This window comes from Schistocerca serialis, chromosome 2, assembly GCF_023864345.2.
Source record: "Schistocerca serialis cubense isolate TAMUIC-IGC-003099 chromosome 2, iqSchSeri2.2, whole genome shotgun sequence".
Classification (NCBI taxonomy): domain Eukaryota; kingdom Metazoa; phylum Arthropoda; class Insecta; order Orthoptera; family Acrididae; genus Schistocerca; species Schistocerca serialis.
The window spans coordinates 597,793,183-597,810,210 of record NC_064639.1 but is presented as its reverse complement, the minus strand read 5'-3'; the positions used below and the strand labels follow the sequence as shown (position 1 = coordinate 597,810,210).

General features: G+C 38.4%; 1 protein-coding gene across 1 annotated transcript in view; it reads left to right on the top strand.

Annotated features, from left to right (window-relative positions):
- Positions 1-15,273, top strand: part of LOC126457626 (ATP-dependent RNA helicase DDX3X) — a 166,355-nt gene extending 151,082 nt beyond the window's left edge. Inside the window, exon 14 of the mRNA XM_050094097.1 lies at positions 12,010-15,273. Within this exon, the coding sequence (XP_049950054.1) occupies positions 12,010-12,113 (104 nt within the window). The 3' untranslated portion in view covers positions 12,114-15,273. The remainder of the gene's footprint in view (positions 1-12,009) is intronic.
- The last annotated feature ends 1,755 nt before the right edge of the window (positions 15,274-17,028 follow it).

The window sequence follows — 17,028 nt, the reverse complement described above, 5'->3', positions numbered from 1 at the left end:
AGCAGAGCTATTTGCACTGTATCAGCCATGTAGTATATCCGGCGGCACAGGCTTTTCAGCTGTCATCTGCTCTGACTGTGCACTTCAGAGCCTCTGTGTACTGTACAGCATCCATCTTTTAGTGCAACAGGTCCAAGAAAGCTCAGTCTTGATGGAGCAATTTTGATGTTTATGTGGCTTCCTGGTCATGTCGGTCTGACAGGTAACGAGGCCGCTGCCGCTGCTGTCAAGGTTGCAGCTCTCATACCTCCCTCCAATGATCTCTGTGTTGCCATCTGTCAGCAGGTGGTGTCACTTTGGCATCACCAGTGGTCCGCCCTTCATGGGAACAAGCTCCGGGGAATTAAACCTCTCCCATCGATTCCCATGATTAGTCCCATTCGTGAAACGTGTTTACACCCATTTTGGGAGATACACTCTGGATGTGTGGTAAGTAGCTCCACACATTGCCGCCAACTCTTAAAAGTACCAGAAATTCCTGAATGAATGTAAAGGTTTGTGCAGTCATATTAATAACACAATTAATGCTGTGAAAAGTGCAGTAACTTTTTGGTCATTCAGTAATTCACCACCAAGTGACTAAAACACAACTGTGTTTTAGAATAAACTCTCAACAATAGACAGGAGCAAGGTGCCACATATACCAATCCAATCACTTTCCCACCAATGCTACATAGGCCACTGACATATTTTTAAACACACATGAACGGATTTGACAAAGTCCATGTAACAACTGCAAATAAGTAGGCATTCAATAAACTGAAAATAACTCCACTATATAAACAAGTGCTGAGTGAAGTTATTTTGTCCAGTCACATGAGGGAACTTGATTAGAAATGCTGGGGAGGTATAGTCTAAACTGAAAATCGGGCCACACTCGTGGTGGAGTGAGTGCCCTTTCACAGAAGAACCCTACAGCTGATAAATGTAGCATTAATGCACTTTGTCGATAAAAAGGAACCATCCCAAGACATGACTGCACACTGTCACCAGTGATTCACAATGTGCGTTGGTATAGCTTTGTGAAATACTCTGCACTTTGTTCTCGTGATGTAGTGGGGTAGGTAGAGTAGGCAGTCACCTGCTCACCCTTAACTTTCCCTGGCACTCACACCCCACGCATTTCCCCCTTCCACCCTTTTACAGCCCCATTACACAGTTTATCTCGTAATATGGCTCTACGACACTTGTATGTGGAACATGCATATAATATTTGTTTTTAACTAATTTCATTTAAAAATAAAGTTTTATGCTGTTGGAACAATATTTTTAGTAATCTGCAATTTTTCCAGCATATTTATCTTAGAGAAAAAAATGAAAAGGATCTTTTTTGTAGGAAGTTTAATGTAATTTAATTATGTGCTGGCAAACATTTTTGCTACAGACTGCAGTTGTAGAGTTATTTGAGAAAATCGCAGTTATCTGTATCTCCCTCCCCACCCCAATGCTCACCCTGCCACCCCCCAAAGGGGGGGGAGGTCAGGATTTTTAATATGTTTTTGAGGACACTGTACAAAAATTTGTGACTACGTGATTTGTTTCCCCTAATCAACCTTTTTGTTCTTCATTGATTGGGCTACTAAGCAATACTCACATTTTGTAATTTGTGTAGAGAATGTGCGTTGGATAAGGTTATTTTACAGAGCTGACAAATAGTACAGTGTTTTGCGCTGTTATTCAAAGTAGCCTTATAAATTGACTTTGTGCTCAGTGGTTGCTACGTCTACATCATACTCCGCAAGCCCCCTAATGGTGTGTGGCAGAGGGTACTTTTTGTACCACTAACTGAGCCCTCCAATCCTGTTCCACTTACGAATAGCACGTGGGAACAATGATTGTAGGTAAGCCTCTGTATTGTCGCCAATTTCTTGAATTTTCTCCGTGTAGTCGTTACGCAAGACATACGCATGGGGGAAGTAATATGTTGTCAGACTCTTCCTGGAAAGCGCTCTCAAAATTTCAATAGTATTGAAATTCCATTAATAAATCCCTCAGTGATGCACAACGCCTCTCTTGTTAAATTTGCCAATGGACCTATTGCTATAATATATCAGTTCTCATAATTCAAAACAGCTTTGTCATAAAATACTGCAATACTACTTCACTTGCTAAAACATTAAGCATGTATGTTACACAATCAAAGTTGCCTAATCACAGACTAAATAGCCTAATAACAAAAAGTGCATAGACAGTGCTTTATGTGATTGCTGACATTATTTTGATGCTTAAAATGAAATCGTTTGAGGTGCTGTCATATTGCACCAAACTAGAAACCAAGATTTCTTAGATTAAATTCCAAGTCAGTCTTAGGATTTTTATTGGTCAGTTACCAATTCTTTCACCTCTGACAATGTTTGTTAGTGTGAAAATTGTGAAGTTGCACATTGATTAAGTTTTTATCTTGAACAGAGGTGGTCCTTATTTATTTGCTGGATTAGTCAGTCCAAAGTTTGCAGGAAGACAGTGTCGCAAACCTATAATAGGATCATAGCCAGTAAAGTGTTCAAACAACCTCTATGTTGATGATAGCTTAATATTTAATGAATTCGTATTGTGATTACAACGGAAGTCAGTTGTGTGTGCGTGCGCACACAGATAGTAAGTGGTGTAATAAACTTAGCGAAACAAGAGTTCTTGTGTGTTGTACCCCTCAGCCAAAAGTGCATATCAAGGATTTATGGCTACACACAGGTTTCAGCTGTGTGTCAAACCTTTCCGCTGTAACATATTTTTCAATGTTTGTATAGCACAAGTTTGTCTTTCACCGTGGTTACCTAATGTTTGATACTGACCTTCTCAGTTGAAAATATGTGTAGTTGTTTTGAATGATTGTTATAAAATTGTTCTAATAAGTACCAACAGGAGAAGCCATTAATAATGGGAAATAGTGGCATAGTACAATTTCTGTCTTTTACTGTAGACTGATGAATCAAAACTAAAGTGACTTATTCATGTTTGATATAACAAAGAGTTCCTGAAATTTAACTTAAATTTAGTTGTATCTCCACTAAGTTAATAATGGCAAAAAAAAAAGATACAGGTAGATGTCGTGCACTTAATCCAAGAACAACCAGTGCCAATTTTTCATGGGTTTGCGATATGTTAAAGTAACATAAAAAAAAAAAAAAAATCCAGGATAGAGTAACGACAATATTATGAAAAGGATAATTGCTACTCACTACATACTGTAAATGGTGCGCGTGCGGGCAGCTAGGTGCAGTTGGGAGGTTGGGGGGGGGGGGGCAGAAAAGAAGAGGATGCATTTGTGGAGAGAGGGCTGTGTAGTGCTGGAGGGAGGGTTCTCACCTGTGCAGTTCAGAAAAGCTGGTGTTGCTGGGAAGGATCCAGAAGGCACAGGCTCTGGAGCAGTCATTGAAACGAAGACCATTGTGTTGGCAGTGTGCTCAGCAACTGGACGGTCCAGCTGTTTGTTTGCCACAGTTTGTCGGTAGCCATTCATGCGAGCAGACAGGTTGTAGGTTGTCACGCCCATGTAGAATGCAGGACAGTGGTTGCAACTTAGCTTGTAGGTTTCACAGGTAGCTCTGCCTTAGATTAGATAGGTGATGTTTGTGACCAGACTGGAGTAGGTGGTGGTGGTGGTGGTGGTGGTGGTGGTGGTGGGAGGAGGACGTATGGGATAGGTCTGGCATCTAGGTTTATAAATGGGATCTGAGCCATGAGGCAAGGGGTTAAGAGGTGGGGTTGTGTAGGGATGGACAAGGATAGTGCATAGGTTTGGTAGGAGGCAGAATTTGTGTAGGGATGGACAAGGATAGTGCGTAGGTTTGGTGGGAGGCAGAATACCACTGTGGGAGGAGTTGGAAGTACAGTGGCCAGGATATTCCTTATTTCAGAGTATGAAGAGTGATGGTGGAAATCCTAGGAGAGGATGTGTGAATGTGATTCAGTTGCTCCAATCGTGGGTGGCACTTAGTCACGATGGGAAAGCTGTTCTGTGGCCGGAAAGTGGTACTTTGGGAGGTGGTGGGTGAGTGCAGAGAGAGAGAGAGAGAGAGAGAGAGAGAGAGAGAGAGAGAGAGAGAGAAGGCACAGGAGACCTGTTTCTGTACAAGTATGGACTGTGAAGGACTCAGTGAGACAGTCAATTTATTTTGAGAGGGACTGCTGGTCACTGCAGGTGTTTCATGTTTGATATAACAAAGAGTTCCTGTCTAGGCTGTATGGAAGTGTCTTCCTAGTATGGAATGAGTGCCAGCTGTTGAAGTGAAGGTATTGCTGTCGTTGGTAGTTTTGCTGTGGACTGAGGTACTGTTGAAGCCATCTATGAAGTGGATGCCAGTGTAAAGGGAGGATGGCATCAATAGGTACGAGCAGGTCACCATATGGTAAAGGAACAGGAACAGGAACTGTGGGAGTTGGTGGAGGAAATGGTTGGTGTGTGTGTGTGTGTGTGTGTGTGTGTGTGTGTGTGTGTAAGGACGCCCCATTGTGGCCAATTACTGTGCCACCGCTGAGAGCATCACCTATCCCATCAAAGACAGGGCTGCCTGTGAAACCAGTCATGTGAACTAGAAGCTAAGCTTCAACCACTGTGCTACATTCTATGTGGGCATGACAACAAACACGCTGTCTGCCCTCATGAATGGCCACCAATGAACTATGGCCAAGAAACATCTGGACCACCTAGTTGCTGGACATGTTGCCCAGCATGATGTTCTTCATGTCCATGACTACTTCACAGCTTGTGCTATGTGAATCATTTCCAAGAACCCCAGCTTCTATGAATTGCGCAGGGGGGAACTCTTCCTACAGTACACCCTATGTTCCCATAACTCTCCTGGCTTCAACCTTCGTTAGTCATTGTCCCCTTCCCTGTTCCCATTCCAGCGCTACACAGCCCTCTATTCCACTAACACAACAGCGGTATTTTTATTACTCTCCTTTTCCGCTGCCCCATCCTAACCCACCACCACCACCACCACCACCACCACCCACCCACCTGCACCTGGCTGCTCTCCTCTTCCCTGTATGCTACCAGTAGCACTATTTTACTGTGTCCCACCTCTACTCTGCTCCCCCTCCCCTTCCCAGCATCTTCCTTAGCACCACAACTAAGTTTGCTTCTCCCAACACGCACTGCTGCTTACAGTCTGGCCATGCGGGATTAGCCGAGCGGTCTAAGGTGTTGCAGTCATACACTGTGTGGCTGGTCCCGGCGGAGGTTCGAATCCTCCCTCAGGCATGGGTGTGTGTGTTTGTCCTTAGGATAGTTTAGGTTAAGTAGTGTGTAAGCTTAGGGACTGATGACCTTAGCAGTTAAGCCCCATAAGATTTCACACACATTTGAACACATCTTACAGTCTGGCCTCGTCAGCCAGAGTCAGTTTGTTAGGTCGAAAGGTATGTTTGGCAGTCTTCTTGTTGTGCCTATCTGCGACTCAGTATCTCCTCTGTACGAACTGTAGCAATTGTCATTATCATAATATTGTCGTTATTATAAAAATGATAGATTCCCTCTCAGTGCCCGCTTCTTTAGGAGTTGATGTGGCTGAAGGCTCATCTCCTCTATATGGTGAGTAGTGATCCAGCTGTAGTTTTTCCATCATTAGATATGTTACATAATCAGTTGAGTAAGCTACAAGTTTAATATCGAGGAATAACCAGGTTCTAACTTAAATGGGAATAACAGACTGTGGCTTCTAGAAAACAGAAGTTCTACAAATCATAAACATGGAAGTACTTCATGCAGCAATGACCAATATGAATTAATTTAATTAATGAACCAAAATGAATTAGTGAAGAATCTTCCATGTTTTTCACTGGCAGAACAATCAGACAGCTTTGGTTATTTTAATACAGTACTAGAATGTGCCTGGTTATGACTTTTGAGTTGCCATTATAATTGACTTGACATTATAATAATGGTGAATGTTGAGAAAATGTGTTTTTATTGAGAGGAAGATGAATTGAGTGGGTTAAGAGATTCTTTAAGCAAATAATGTGGTAAATGTGGAATTTTCAATTATTGTGAGGAAAATTTTGTGTGTTAGGAGTTTGATTAATATACGAGGATGTTAAATAAGTCTGGTAAATTTCCATGAAAGACAGGATTGTTTTTGATTGGTCAGTTGATTATTACAAGGATCATATAAAGAATTCCAATGATATACAGCTTGCAGTTCATTGTTGACAGCTGTCTGAATTGTTCAATGCGTCAACTGCGATTGAAAATGGAGAAAACAAGTGTTACATTCTGTTTTGAAACATTTTCATTTGAAGAGTTGGACTGGCACACAGATCAAAACAGAGGTGGATGAAGTTAACATGGACTCTGCACGATCGTTGAAGACAATTTACTGTTGGATTAATGAATTTAAACATGGCCAGATAAGTGCCGAAGACGGGTGCTCCAGCCAATCAATTGAGGTCACCACAAAGAATTAGTGGCAGAATCAATTATGTTGTAATGCAAGACTGCTGAATGAAAATGCTTGAGATTGCTGAGACTTCAGGCATCCCAATTGAGCAAGTACATAGTATTTTGCATGGAGAATTGGCTGTGAAGAAGCTGGGTGTGAGGTGGGTGCTGCGATTGCTCACAGTCGACTTAAAGTGCATGCACCATAACATTTCAACACAGTGTCTGGTGGTGGTGTTTAATCGGAATCTTCAACACGTTTTGCATCAATTTGACTTTTGACGAAACTGGGAACCATCACTACACACCAGAATCAAAACAGCAATCAAATCAAAGGCAAAGGCTGGTGAAAGTGTAATGAAGAATGCAAACACTGATTCTTCAGCTGGTAAGGTAATGGTCACTTCTTTTTTTTTTTTTAATTCCCATGGAATGATACTCGTAGATTACTTTGAAGAAGGCAAAAACGTGACTGGACCCTGTTATGCTTCATTGTTGGATCATTTGAAACTGGCGTTGGCTGGAGAGACCAAGGTTGGCGCACAAAAAAAGCTCCTTCACCAGGATACACCATCCCTGACATCTGGATAAATATGCCAAAAGTGCATGAATTGGGCTTGGAAATGGTTCCTCCTCCATCATATTCATTAGAATTATCCAAGTGACTTCTTCCTATTCTTTGACTTGAAACTTCGGCTTGCTGGGGAGAAATTTTTATCAAATGAGGAAGTGATAGTTACAGTTGATGAGTACTGTGCAGAGTTGGACAGAACCTGTTTTTCTAATGGGCTGAAAAAGCTGGAGAATCACTGGACCTAGTGTATATCCCTCAAAGGAGACTTTGTCTAAAAGCAATGCTAATTGTTTTCTAAACAAACATTTTTTTCCCCCCAGATATATCAAACCACCCTCGTAATCTCATCAGCTGTTAAGGTCAGTCCAGTTTTAGTAGATTTTGGGCATAGGATTTAAACATGACTTGTTGCTTCCAACAAAGTGTTGATTTTTCTGACGTCATGTGAAACTAATAGAACACTGTTGATAAATTACCACCTGATAGAACAGCAGGGAACAATGTTCAATGGAAGTAGTGCAGAAGAAAAAGAGCATCTGACCTAGCAAAATGGGCTCATAACATTTGAAAAACATCCAGGATCCCAGGGATGTAGTACATTTAGAGAACAGGGAGTAAAACAGCCGTGCAAGAAATTGAAACAGTGTAAAATGGTCTCAAATGCTGGGCAGGCATTTGATTGTGTTGATAACAAAATATTGCTCCAGAAGTTGGACCATTATGGAGTACGGGATTAGGTCACAATTGGTTCACCTCTTACTTTAACAAAAGACAGCAAACGACCATTATTCAGTGTTGAGAATGGCTGTGATGTGTGGTTGGAGTGGGATACAGTCAAATTGGGGTGCCCCAGGGATCAGTGTTTCGGCCATTCCTGTTCCTTATTTATATAAATGATATGCCCTCTAGTATTATGGGTAACTCTAAAATATTTGTTTGCTGATGACACTACCTTGGTAGTAAAGGATGTTGTGTGCAACATTGGCTCCGTTTCAAACAGCACAGTTCATGACATAAGTTCATGACTTGTAGAAAATAAACGCTAAATCACAGTAAGACTCAGTTTTTACAGTTTCTAACACACAATTCAACAAAACCTGATGTTTTAATTTCATAGAATGGGCATATGATTAGTGAAACTGAACAGTTCAAATTTCTAGGTGTTCAGATATAGTAAGCTGTTGTGGAAAGCCCACATTCAGGATATTGTTCAAAGACTTATTCGAATGGTATCTGAAGTAAGTGATGGTTCGACATGAAAATTAGTCTTCTTTGCCTATTTTCATTTGCTTATGTCATATGGTATTGTATTTTGGGGTAACTTCGCATTCTCAAAGGATATTTTTGGGCAGTAAGTGGTTCCCCTGTTCACTAGACTGGGTATTTTAACATTAACACCCCCCCCCCCCTCTCTCTCTCTCTCTCTCTCTCTCTCTCTCTCTCTCTCTCTCTCTCTCTCTCTCTCGATTGGCCCTCTTCAACTCTTGTGCAGAAAGGTGTAAGATGTGTAGTATACTGCTCCATCCATTTTCAATAAGCTACCACAAGAATTCAAACATCTTAGCAGTAATCCACGCACTTTCAAGTTGAAACTGAAGAGTTTCCTCATGGGTCACTCCTTCTGTTCTGTTGAGGAGTTCCTTGAAAACTTAGGCTGATTCTTATGTTACATTGTTGACTGCATTTACTTAAACTTATGACTTGACTATTTTGGGTTCATAAACATTTTATTTTTATCTATTATTACTATTATGTCAGTAATTTCATGTACTGACACATTACATGACTTTGGAGATTTGCTCCTAAATTTGGTCCTATGGAACATGACTTGTAAATAAAATAAAATTGAGAAATTTTATAAATGAGGACGGGAAAATATTTTTGTGGCATTTTACAAACTACAGAGTGGACCACAAAATCAACAAATGACATCTACAGGGGCACACTAAGAAGACTGTTTGCTTAAGAGAAGGAATGCTGCAGATGCTGCTTTTCAAGGAAATACTTTTTTGCAAAAAGAGTTTGGGTCATTGTTGAAAAGAACCATACTAGTAATTGTGACATTACTCATGAAGAGAGTAGAGAAAGATATGGGAAACAAAAATATATGCCTAAAGAGGCAAAACAAAGAATTATGGCTCACATAACCATGTTTCCAGCTTACTGTAGTCATTACTCAAGGTCACATAGAGAAAAGTACTACTTAAATTTTGACATACTTGAATCTAAGATGTATTGATTGTGAAGAACAGTATTAACATTATGAACCTGATGCTATTTGTAGCAAGATATTTGATGAAAATTTTCAGATTTGTAGGCCTGAGAACATTACATTTGGGACATGTAACAAGTAGGAACTTCAGCTAAAAAAACTGATAATGAAGAAAAAAGTATTAATATGGAAGGAGAAAAGAAAGATCATTTACATTGAGCAGAATCTAGCTATAATCAGAAGACGATCTGTGAAGTATCTGTGTACTATGTAACTAACAATCACGAATCTGCTTAGTGTCATTTGTGGGATGAAGCCATTGCTGCTGGCTGGGAGGAAATGAAGTACAGCAAAACCAGGTTTTACATTTCCACATTTTAAGTTTCCCTGCTTTTTACATTCATTTTTGTCAGACCCAACAGAAGTTCTATTCTTTTAGTACAAAGCTTTTCTATCATTGATGATTGCATGTTAAAACAATTCCCACATTAAGTTTTCTTTGACATGATCATTACCTTTAACATAGATTTTTATACAGATTATGGGAAAAAGTGCATTGTATTCCTGCTCAAAGTCAGCCTTGGAACAAAGGAGAAAACACAGACTATATACAAAATTATTGATCTTGTAAGGTAGCATTAGCACGGTAAGCAAGATTTTTGTTGTCAATGTGTTGTTACAACCACCTGTATTATAGGTTCTCAGTGTTTCCAAAACTGGGAAGGTCAACGCCTTAATGACGGTAAGCAAGATTTTTGTTGTCAATGTGTTGTTTCAACCACATGTATTATAGGTTCTCAGTGTTTGCAAAAGTGGGAAGGTCAACGCCTTAATGATAAGCACAATCTGATGACAGTGGCTCCAATAGAAACCTTCTTAAGTTCATTGCATTGTATTATAGCAGATTTAATTTAATTTTCAGTCATTTACACAAATAAACACGTCTCTATAATGGGCATTCACGAATCATTGTTACTTCCACAAAAAATAGGTTAATCCGTACTAAGTGCAGAGTCTTAGATTGGTATGACGTGATGCCAGACATAAACATTCTTCCTCAAGATGCTCCATAACATGACAATGTAACTAAAACTTCTTGTATTCACAAGCATATGCTATCATTATGGTGTAGAGATCAACATGTTGAGAGACTTCTTCAGTGGTCAGGTGAAGAATATTAATTTGTCATGCTTGTGACTATATTTCACGAGGAAAAACATTGTAGTAATAAGTTAGAGGTTGTAAGTTCCTGGAATCTGGTCACAACCACATGGAGATCAATTCCATTAATGCAGCTATCCCAAAAAATTCTTAATTTCAGTTAAATATGTCATTGTTATGTTAGTAGATAAAAAGAAAACTTTCAGAGGCAGCTCCTTGACTCAAGGTGAAATGGTTACAAAACAAGTGTAATTCACCAGGGAACATATAGTGTCTTCTTTCAGTCTGCAAGAGGTGTCAAGGATATAAAATCTAATAAGAAGAGGCAAACATCCAGTGAATAATGAGTGGCAACCCATCCACAAAGCCATCTATAAGATTATCTACTGAAAAGTTAAGGCCTACTGTTGTTAATGCCCAGTACCCCTTATACATTCATAGAGTAGGACCAGAAGCTGCCATCCATGAAACTGTGTATAGTACAAACAGTGTTAGTGTGGAAATTACACTTTTATGTTTTGAATAGTAGTTCAGTTTTTCTCTATTATAGACTAATACACATGGAATGCCTTAAAATAATGTAACATATAGCATTTTTTTTATTATCTAATATTATTTCTCTTTGTATCAACATATGGAAATAAGAGTAAAGTATGGAACATGCACAAATTTTAATTATACAGGCACCTGATTTGGTTTTATTGCCGAAAAGAGCAAAAATATATATATTTGTAACTGAGTGCTTTATGACATTCATTAATACCTAAAAGTCAGTGAAACTAATTTTTTAAAAATACAACCAATGACAGAAAAAATTTTATTTAAAAAATGCTAGGGGACCTTATCACAAAAAAGCATTTAACATCCTATTTATGAGTATCAAATATGACCGCAGAATAAAATATGGACTATATCAATGCCATTGAAAGCTTTCTCTAAATTTCAATGCTTTATTCAGACAAATAAGATTTTTTAAGATTGGTTGTTCTTGGATTACACCACCAATTTAGTGACACACACACACACACACACACACACACACACACACACACACACACACACACACACACACACACACACACACACTCTCTGTCTTCCAAAACCTTGTGAGCACCCCATACAGAACTTGTATCCTCATTCAAAGCTGCATTCAGTGATTTAGAGGGAAAACAATACACTAATTAAAAAATAAGACGAACTTCAAACATAAACATGCTGTTTACATTTAATAAATAACCATAATTTTTACATAGTTTGAAATCAAATTTTTTAATAAGAATTATTGGTGCTGGAATATATATAGTGCAGAAGAATTTTTGGGGAGGGGGAGGGGTCTTCAGTTGGTTTTTATACAGCTCAATTTTATTTCAGTACAGCAACGAACAGTGTGTCGAACTCAGTCTTCTAGTTTGGCACTGTAAAGCAGGCACTTCAGAGTTAAACTGGAAAAGTGAGATGTAAAATTCTATAAGGTGGCTGATAAATAAAACAAGCTGAAGGGTTGACAATCACTGTACAGAGATTCTTTGATAGTGGAAATATTGTGGGCCTGTGATTGTAGCCAACATAAGTACGCTGTGATAAATGTGTTGAGATAAATAAATTAAGCTCAGAGGTATAAAAATAGAAAATTACTTCGATTCATTACCATTTATTTATTACATTAACTCTTGTTCACAGGCTACTACAGCAGTGGCGGTGGTGGTTATGGAAACACTTACTCAAACAGCAGCAGCAATGGAGGTGGGGGAGGAGGTAGCAACAACCCAGACTGGTGGAATTAACGTGATGCACAGTGTCCCATCTGCATTGTCGGTATTCAATGTATTAAGGGTCGGGTTCTCTTTAAGCTTGTCTGGAACCATGAAGACATTACAATAAAATCCTTTTTATAATATTTCTTTGGCTCTTGTCCTGTTCAGAGAAGAAAATTCATATACATGTATCTTTAAAAAAGTATGATGTTTGAAAAATCTAGTTCTGCCCTGTCTGTTTCGTTATTTTTGATGTTTTGATCTTGCTCTTAACTTAACATCAGAATATTTAGTGTCTTTTTTTCCTGCATTATCAGTGGATAGAACTTGTTTTATATGTTCCACTGGGACATAATAACAAAAAGAAAAAAATTCAGAATAGCACAGTTAAATAGTTTTATTTCGATAATAGTGTCTTTATTGCTTCAATGAAAACAAAGATAGTGGTGTGTTTTTAACAGCAGCAGCCCCTACCTGCCAGAATTCTATGAGGGTATGTCAGTATGGCGAAATTGATAAAATGAGGGAGAATGTTTTAATTCCATCGTGGGTCATTCTATTTGATATTTCTTTTTATCAGCAAGAAACAAATTAATTTTAAAAAGTAGCATTTGTCTCGCATAAGAAGACTCACTAAGATGAACTGTTGGAATTCGTGGTGTACTCGTGTACTTCTAAAAGTTTCCATGGGAACCCATGAAATTTTATTTTTCATAAGTGAGACCACCTATAATATGAGCTTTAATATATAAATATTCCTAATTAACTACATATTTACTTGTGTTATTTGTGCAATATGTGTAGAGTTCGCAGAAGTGACTGAAGTGTGTCTGTTATAAGGCCATAGTGAATCTCTGTGGTAAAGTTCTTGGTTATTATACTGTAGTCAGTGGAATAGATTTCCATTACAAGTTTTTGCAAATCACAACTCATTTTAAAAAAAAATTCAACCTTATTCTTGATAGAGCTCTCCGCTTGATGTTCAATTGTTGTTAGTTCCCATTGCCTGAAATCCTGCAGTTTTATATCTGTGTCATATGTACGTTCACTTGCACATAATAACCAAATGTGGATTGTTCAAACAATGTTGTATGTAGCCTATAGTAGGCATCTCAGTTTCCCCCCTGAATGTGTGGAGTTAAACATGCTTCTGTGAAATAAGCGACTTGTATTGTAGAGCATGAATTACACGTGAATGCAAATTATAATAAATACTTCTGATATTATCAGAATTCTGGTATAGTTAAATACTTGGATTTTCACTTTAAACTTCATTTCATACGTTTAAGGTTGGTGGCATGTGAGGACTGGACCGTATAAACTTATTTAGACAGAGGAAATGTACATCCATCTTGTTCATTTATTCTGGAGGCAGCTTAAGATTTCTTTCCAGTACTGGGTGCTGTGACTATTGCAACTTATTAAAGTTTTGTAAATGTAGTGGGGGAAATGCGAACTTGGTTGCAATGATGCTTTTGTTGTGTACCACTAATGATTGTAACCCAGGAACATGTTGGTAAAGAGATTTTTAAAAAAAGAGCTGAACACTTCGGAAATATTACGTGAAACTGTAAAGGCAAAAAGGGGGCTGTTGCACTTCAATTAATCTATATTAAACTGTGAGCATTGGTGTTACTCATTTGTTGCTCAGTGTCAATGGAAAAAACCTTAATTCATTAATTAGTTGATGTTAAAAACTTCAGTGTAAATTGTAATTTAGTGGAGTGTATGCAACTTGTCAGGCATAGTGTTTAGAAAATTACTATAGATATCTGGCTTAAGATACTCTTGATAATAGCACAATATTTTTTTAAAAACTCCTTTGACGAGTAAAAACATGAAAGTGGACATAAAAAATTGCTTTGGGGACAAGTTAGGCATATTAAAGGTGGTTTACTTGCTACAGTGTTAAATTGCCTGTTGAGAAAATATTGTTGCCTATAATCCAATTGTGTGTGCGTGTATATATATCAGCATGAATTGTAGTTTCACCGGAAGACAGACTTTAAATATGATTTTGCTGTTATGCAAACGGAATTTTGATCAAACTGTTAAATGTAATGTCTGCTCACTTCAGCAGTACATATAAATTTCAAAATAATGAAAACAAATGAAGTACCATGTGACAATTTTTAGTTTCCCTGCGATTTATTTTGCATTTATGGAAATGAATTGCCCTGTTGTGAAACTTTAAATTTGTCTGAAGGAGTAGTGTTATCATTTACAACTTGATATGAATGATACTTCTCAGAGCTGAATTTCAAATAGTGAAAGGTATCTGTTCTTGCAGTGGTGTGTTTGACCAGGGTGTTCAATGTACTAATTATATTGAAATTAATTATACAATTATTTGAGCAATTTACTTTTCTGATAAAGTGTTCTTCACTGATTGAGCATGTAAGTAGATTATTGATTGTGTTAGTACCTCTATTTTAAAACTATCATCAGTAATTCAATTGATTGTTCAGAATAGATATTGGAGATTAATTAAATGCATTGTTCTACAAATAACATTTGTAAAGGAGCTTCTCGCACTTGCAGTATTAATTTTTAACACTGCATTATGAGACTTGCTTAGTTTTAGATACAGTATTTTTTTAAAGGTAATATTTTATTAGTCTTTTTGTTGACTAGCGACTGTAACATTTTTAAGCTGGAAGCGTGGTAAAGAGGTTTTAATTTGTCGCCATTTTATCTTGTTTTTAAAGTTCTAACAGTGACTTTTTTTCGTTTTCTGTCTCTGTATATGTCATTACTGCTAAATAATAATCAAAATTTATGTACTGTATTTTCTTGTTAAGTTAATTCAAAATTCTCAACATGGGCTATAGCAGTACCATATTGTTACTCTATATTTGTAATGTTTTGCAAATAATCTGGTTTCTTATAACTTTTGTAAAAACATTCCACGGGCTGTATTTTAAATATGATTCAGTTGTGAATGTCTTCATTAAATTAAGTTCTGAGCTGTTGGAAATGTTCTCAGGGCTATTAAATTCTGAATAGTGTTAAAATAAGTTTTATTCTGATAGTGGTGAGCTCCCACATAGCGTAAAGTCATTAAGAGGGATCCTTTTGATGTAGTAATACTGTGGTAACAGGCTAATTCTGGAGATACTTATAAGAAGTATTTTGAAAGGCTCAGTCCTGCTGTCTTGTGAGTTGATCATAAAATGAGATACGTAGTTCATGATGCTTGTTCTTGTTTATGTCACTACCTGTAGAACAGATACCTCTCGCAGGATTAAGTGGTTATTTTAATTGGAGTGATTTTCTGCTAAACTTGTTCCCAATATTAGACATTGCAGACATCATTAAATGTGTAATGCTGTATTGTCAACAATTTGCTGTGTTGCAGTTACAGAGATAAATTTATAAATAAGTTATTGTTACTAAGTGACTGTGTCCCATTTATTGCTTAGAAACATTTCTTGGAAACTTAATAAAAATTAGATGCATACTCCCATATTTATTACTATTTTCCGAATGCATAATCCCATCAGAACCAAGATTTCTCGTTCTTAACAAACACTTGCAGCTTAACTCTTCCAGCACTTTCCTGTAGCACCGTTCGCATTACTCTTTTGCAATTATCACATGTGTTATTTAGTTTCCATACGTTCAGTTGTCCATTACATAAAAATATTGTAAATTATACAAACTGGCATTGTAAAATTTCTGATTGCATTGAAGTAGGGTTTTTCATTTCAAAATTCATGCACAGTAAAACTAATTCTTCCTGCGACTTTCTGCTCTTTGCTCCGCGACTTTCTGCTCTTTGCTCCGCGACTTTCTGCTCTTTGCTCCGCGACTTTCTGCTCTTTGCTCCGCGACTTTCTGCTCTTTGCTCCGCGACTTTCTGCTCTTTGCTCCGCGACTTTCTGCTCTTTGCTCCGCGACTTTCTGCTCTTTGCTCCGCGACTTTCTGCTCTTTGCTCCGCGACTTTCTGCTCTTTGCTCCGCGACTTTCTGCTCTTTGCTCCGCGACTTTCTGCTCTTTGCTCCGCGACTTTCTGCTCTTTGCTCCGCGACTTTCTGCTCTTTGCTCCGCGACTTTCTGCTCTTTGCTCCGCGACTTTCTGCTCTTTGCTCCGCGACTTTCTGCTCTTTGCTCCGCGACTTTCTGCTCTTTGCTCCGCGACTTTCTGCTCTTTGCTCCGCGACTTTCTGCTCTTTGCTCCGCGACTTTCTGCTCTTTGCTCCGCGACTTTCTGCTCTTTGCTCCGCGACTTTCTGCTCTTTGCTCCGCGACTTTCTGCTCTTTGCTCCGCGACTTTCTGCTCTTTGCTCCGCGACTTTCTGCTCTTTGCTCCGCGACTTTCTGCTCTTTGCTCCGCGACTTTCTGCTCTTTGCTCCGCGACTTTCTGCTCTTTGCTCCGCGACTTTCTGCTCTTTGCTCCGCGACTTTCTGCTCTTTGCTCCGCGACTTTCTGCTCTTTGCTCCGCGACTTTCTGCTCTTTGCTCCGCGACTTTCTGCTCTTTGCTCCGCGACTTTCTGCTCTTTGCTCCGCGACTTTCTGCTCTTTGCTCCGCGACTTTCTGCTCTTCTTCGATGATGATGTTTCTTCTCTCCCCCTCTCCCCAATTCTCAGTATTAACACCACCATTTTCTCCTCTTAACCTTCCTGTTGTAGTATGCGTCTTATTTAATCATTTTAAACAGCTTCTGAGATTTACGTATGTGTGTTTTGTTTTTTTTTTTTTTTTTTTGTGGAAATTTGTGTACTTTAAGAAATATGTTAATTTTGGATAAAATCTAAATTTTCCTGTTTCTTGGTTCTGATGGCTTCCATCCCTGTTGCCAGAATAGTGATCTCAGTGTAATTCTGATTTTTCACTGCAGTTTCCTCAAAACTAAAATATCAAGTTGACATTGCATGAATAAATCGTGACGTCACAGGTACATCTAATTGTACGCTGTGGAATTTCATTTCCAGTTGACT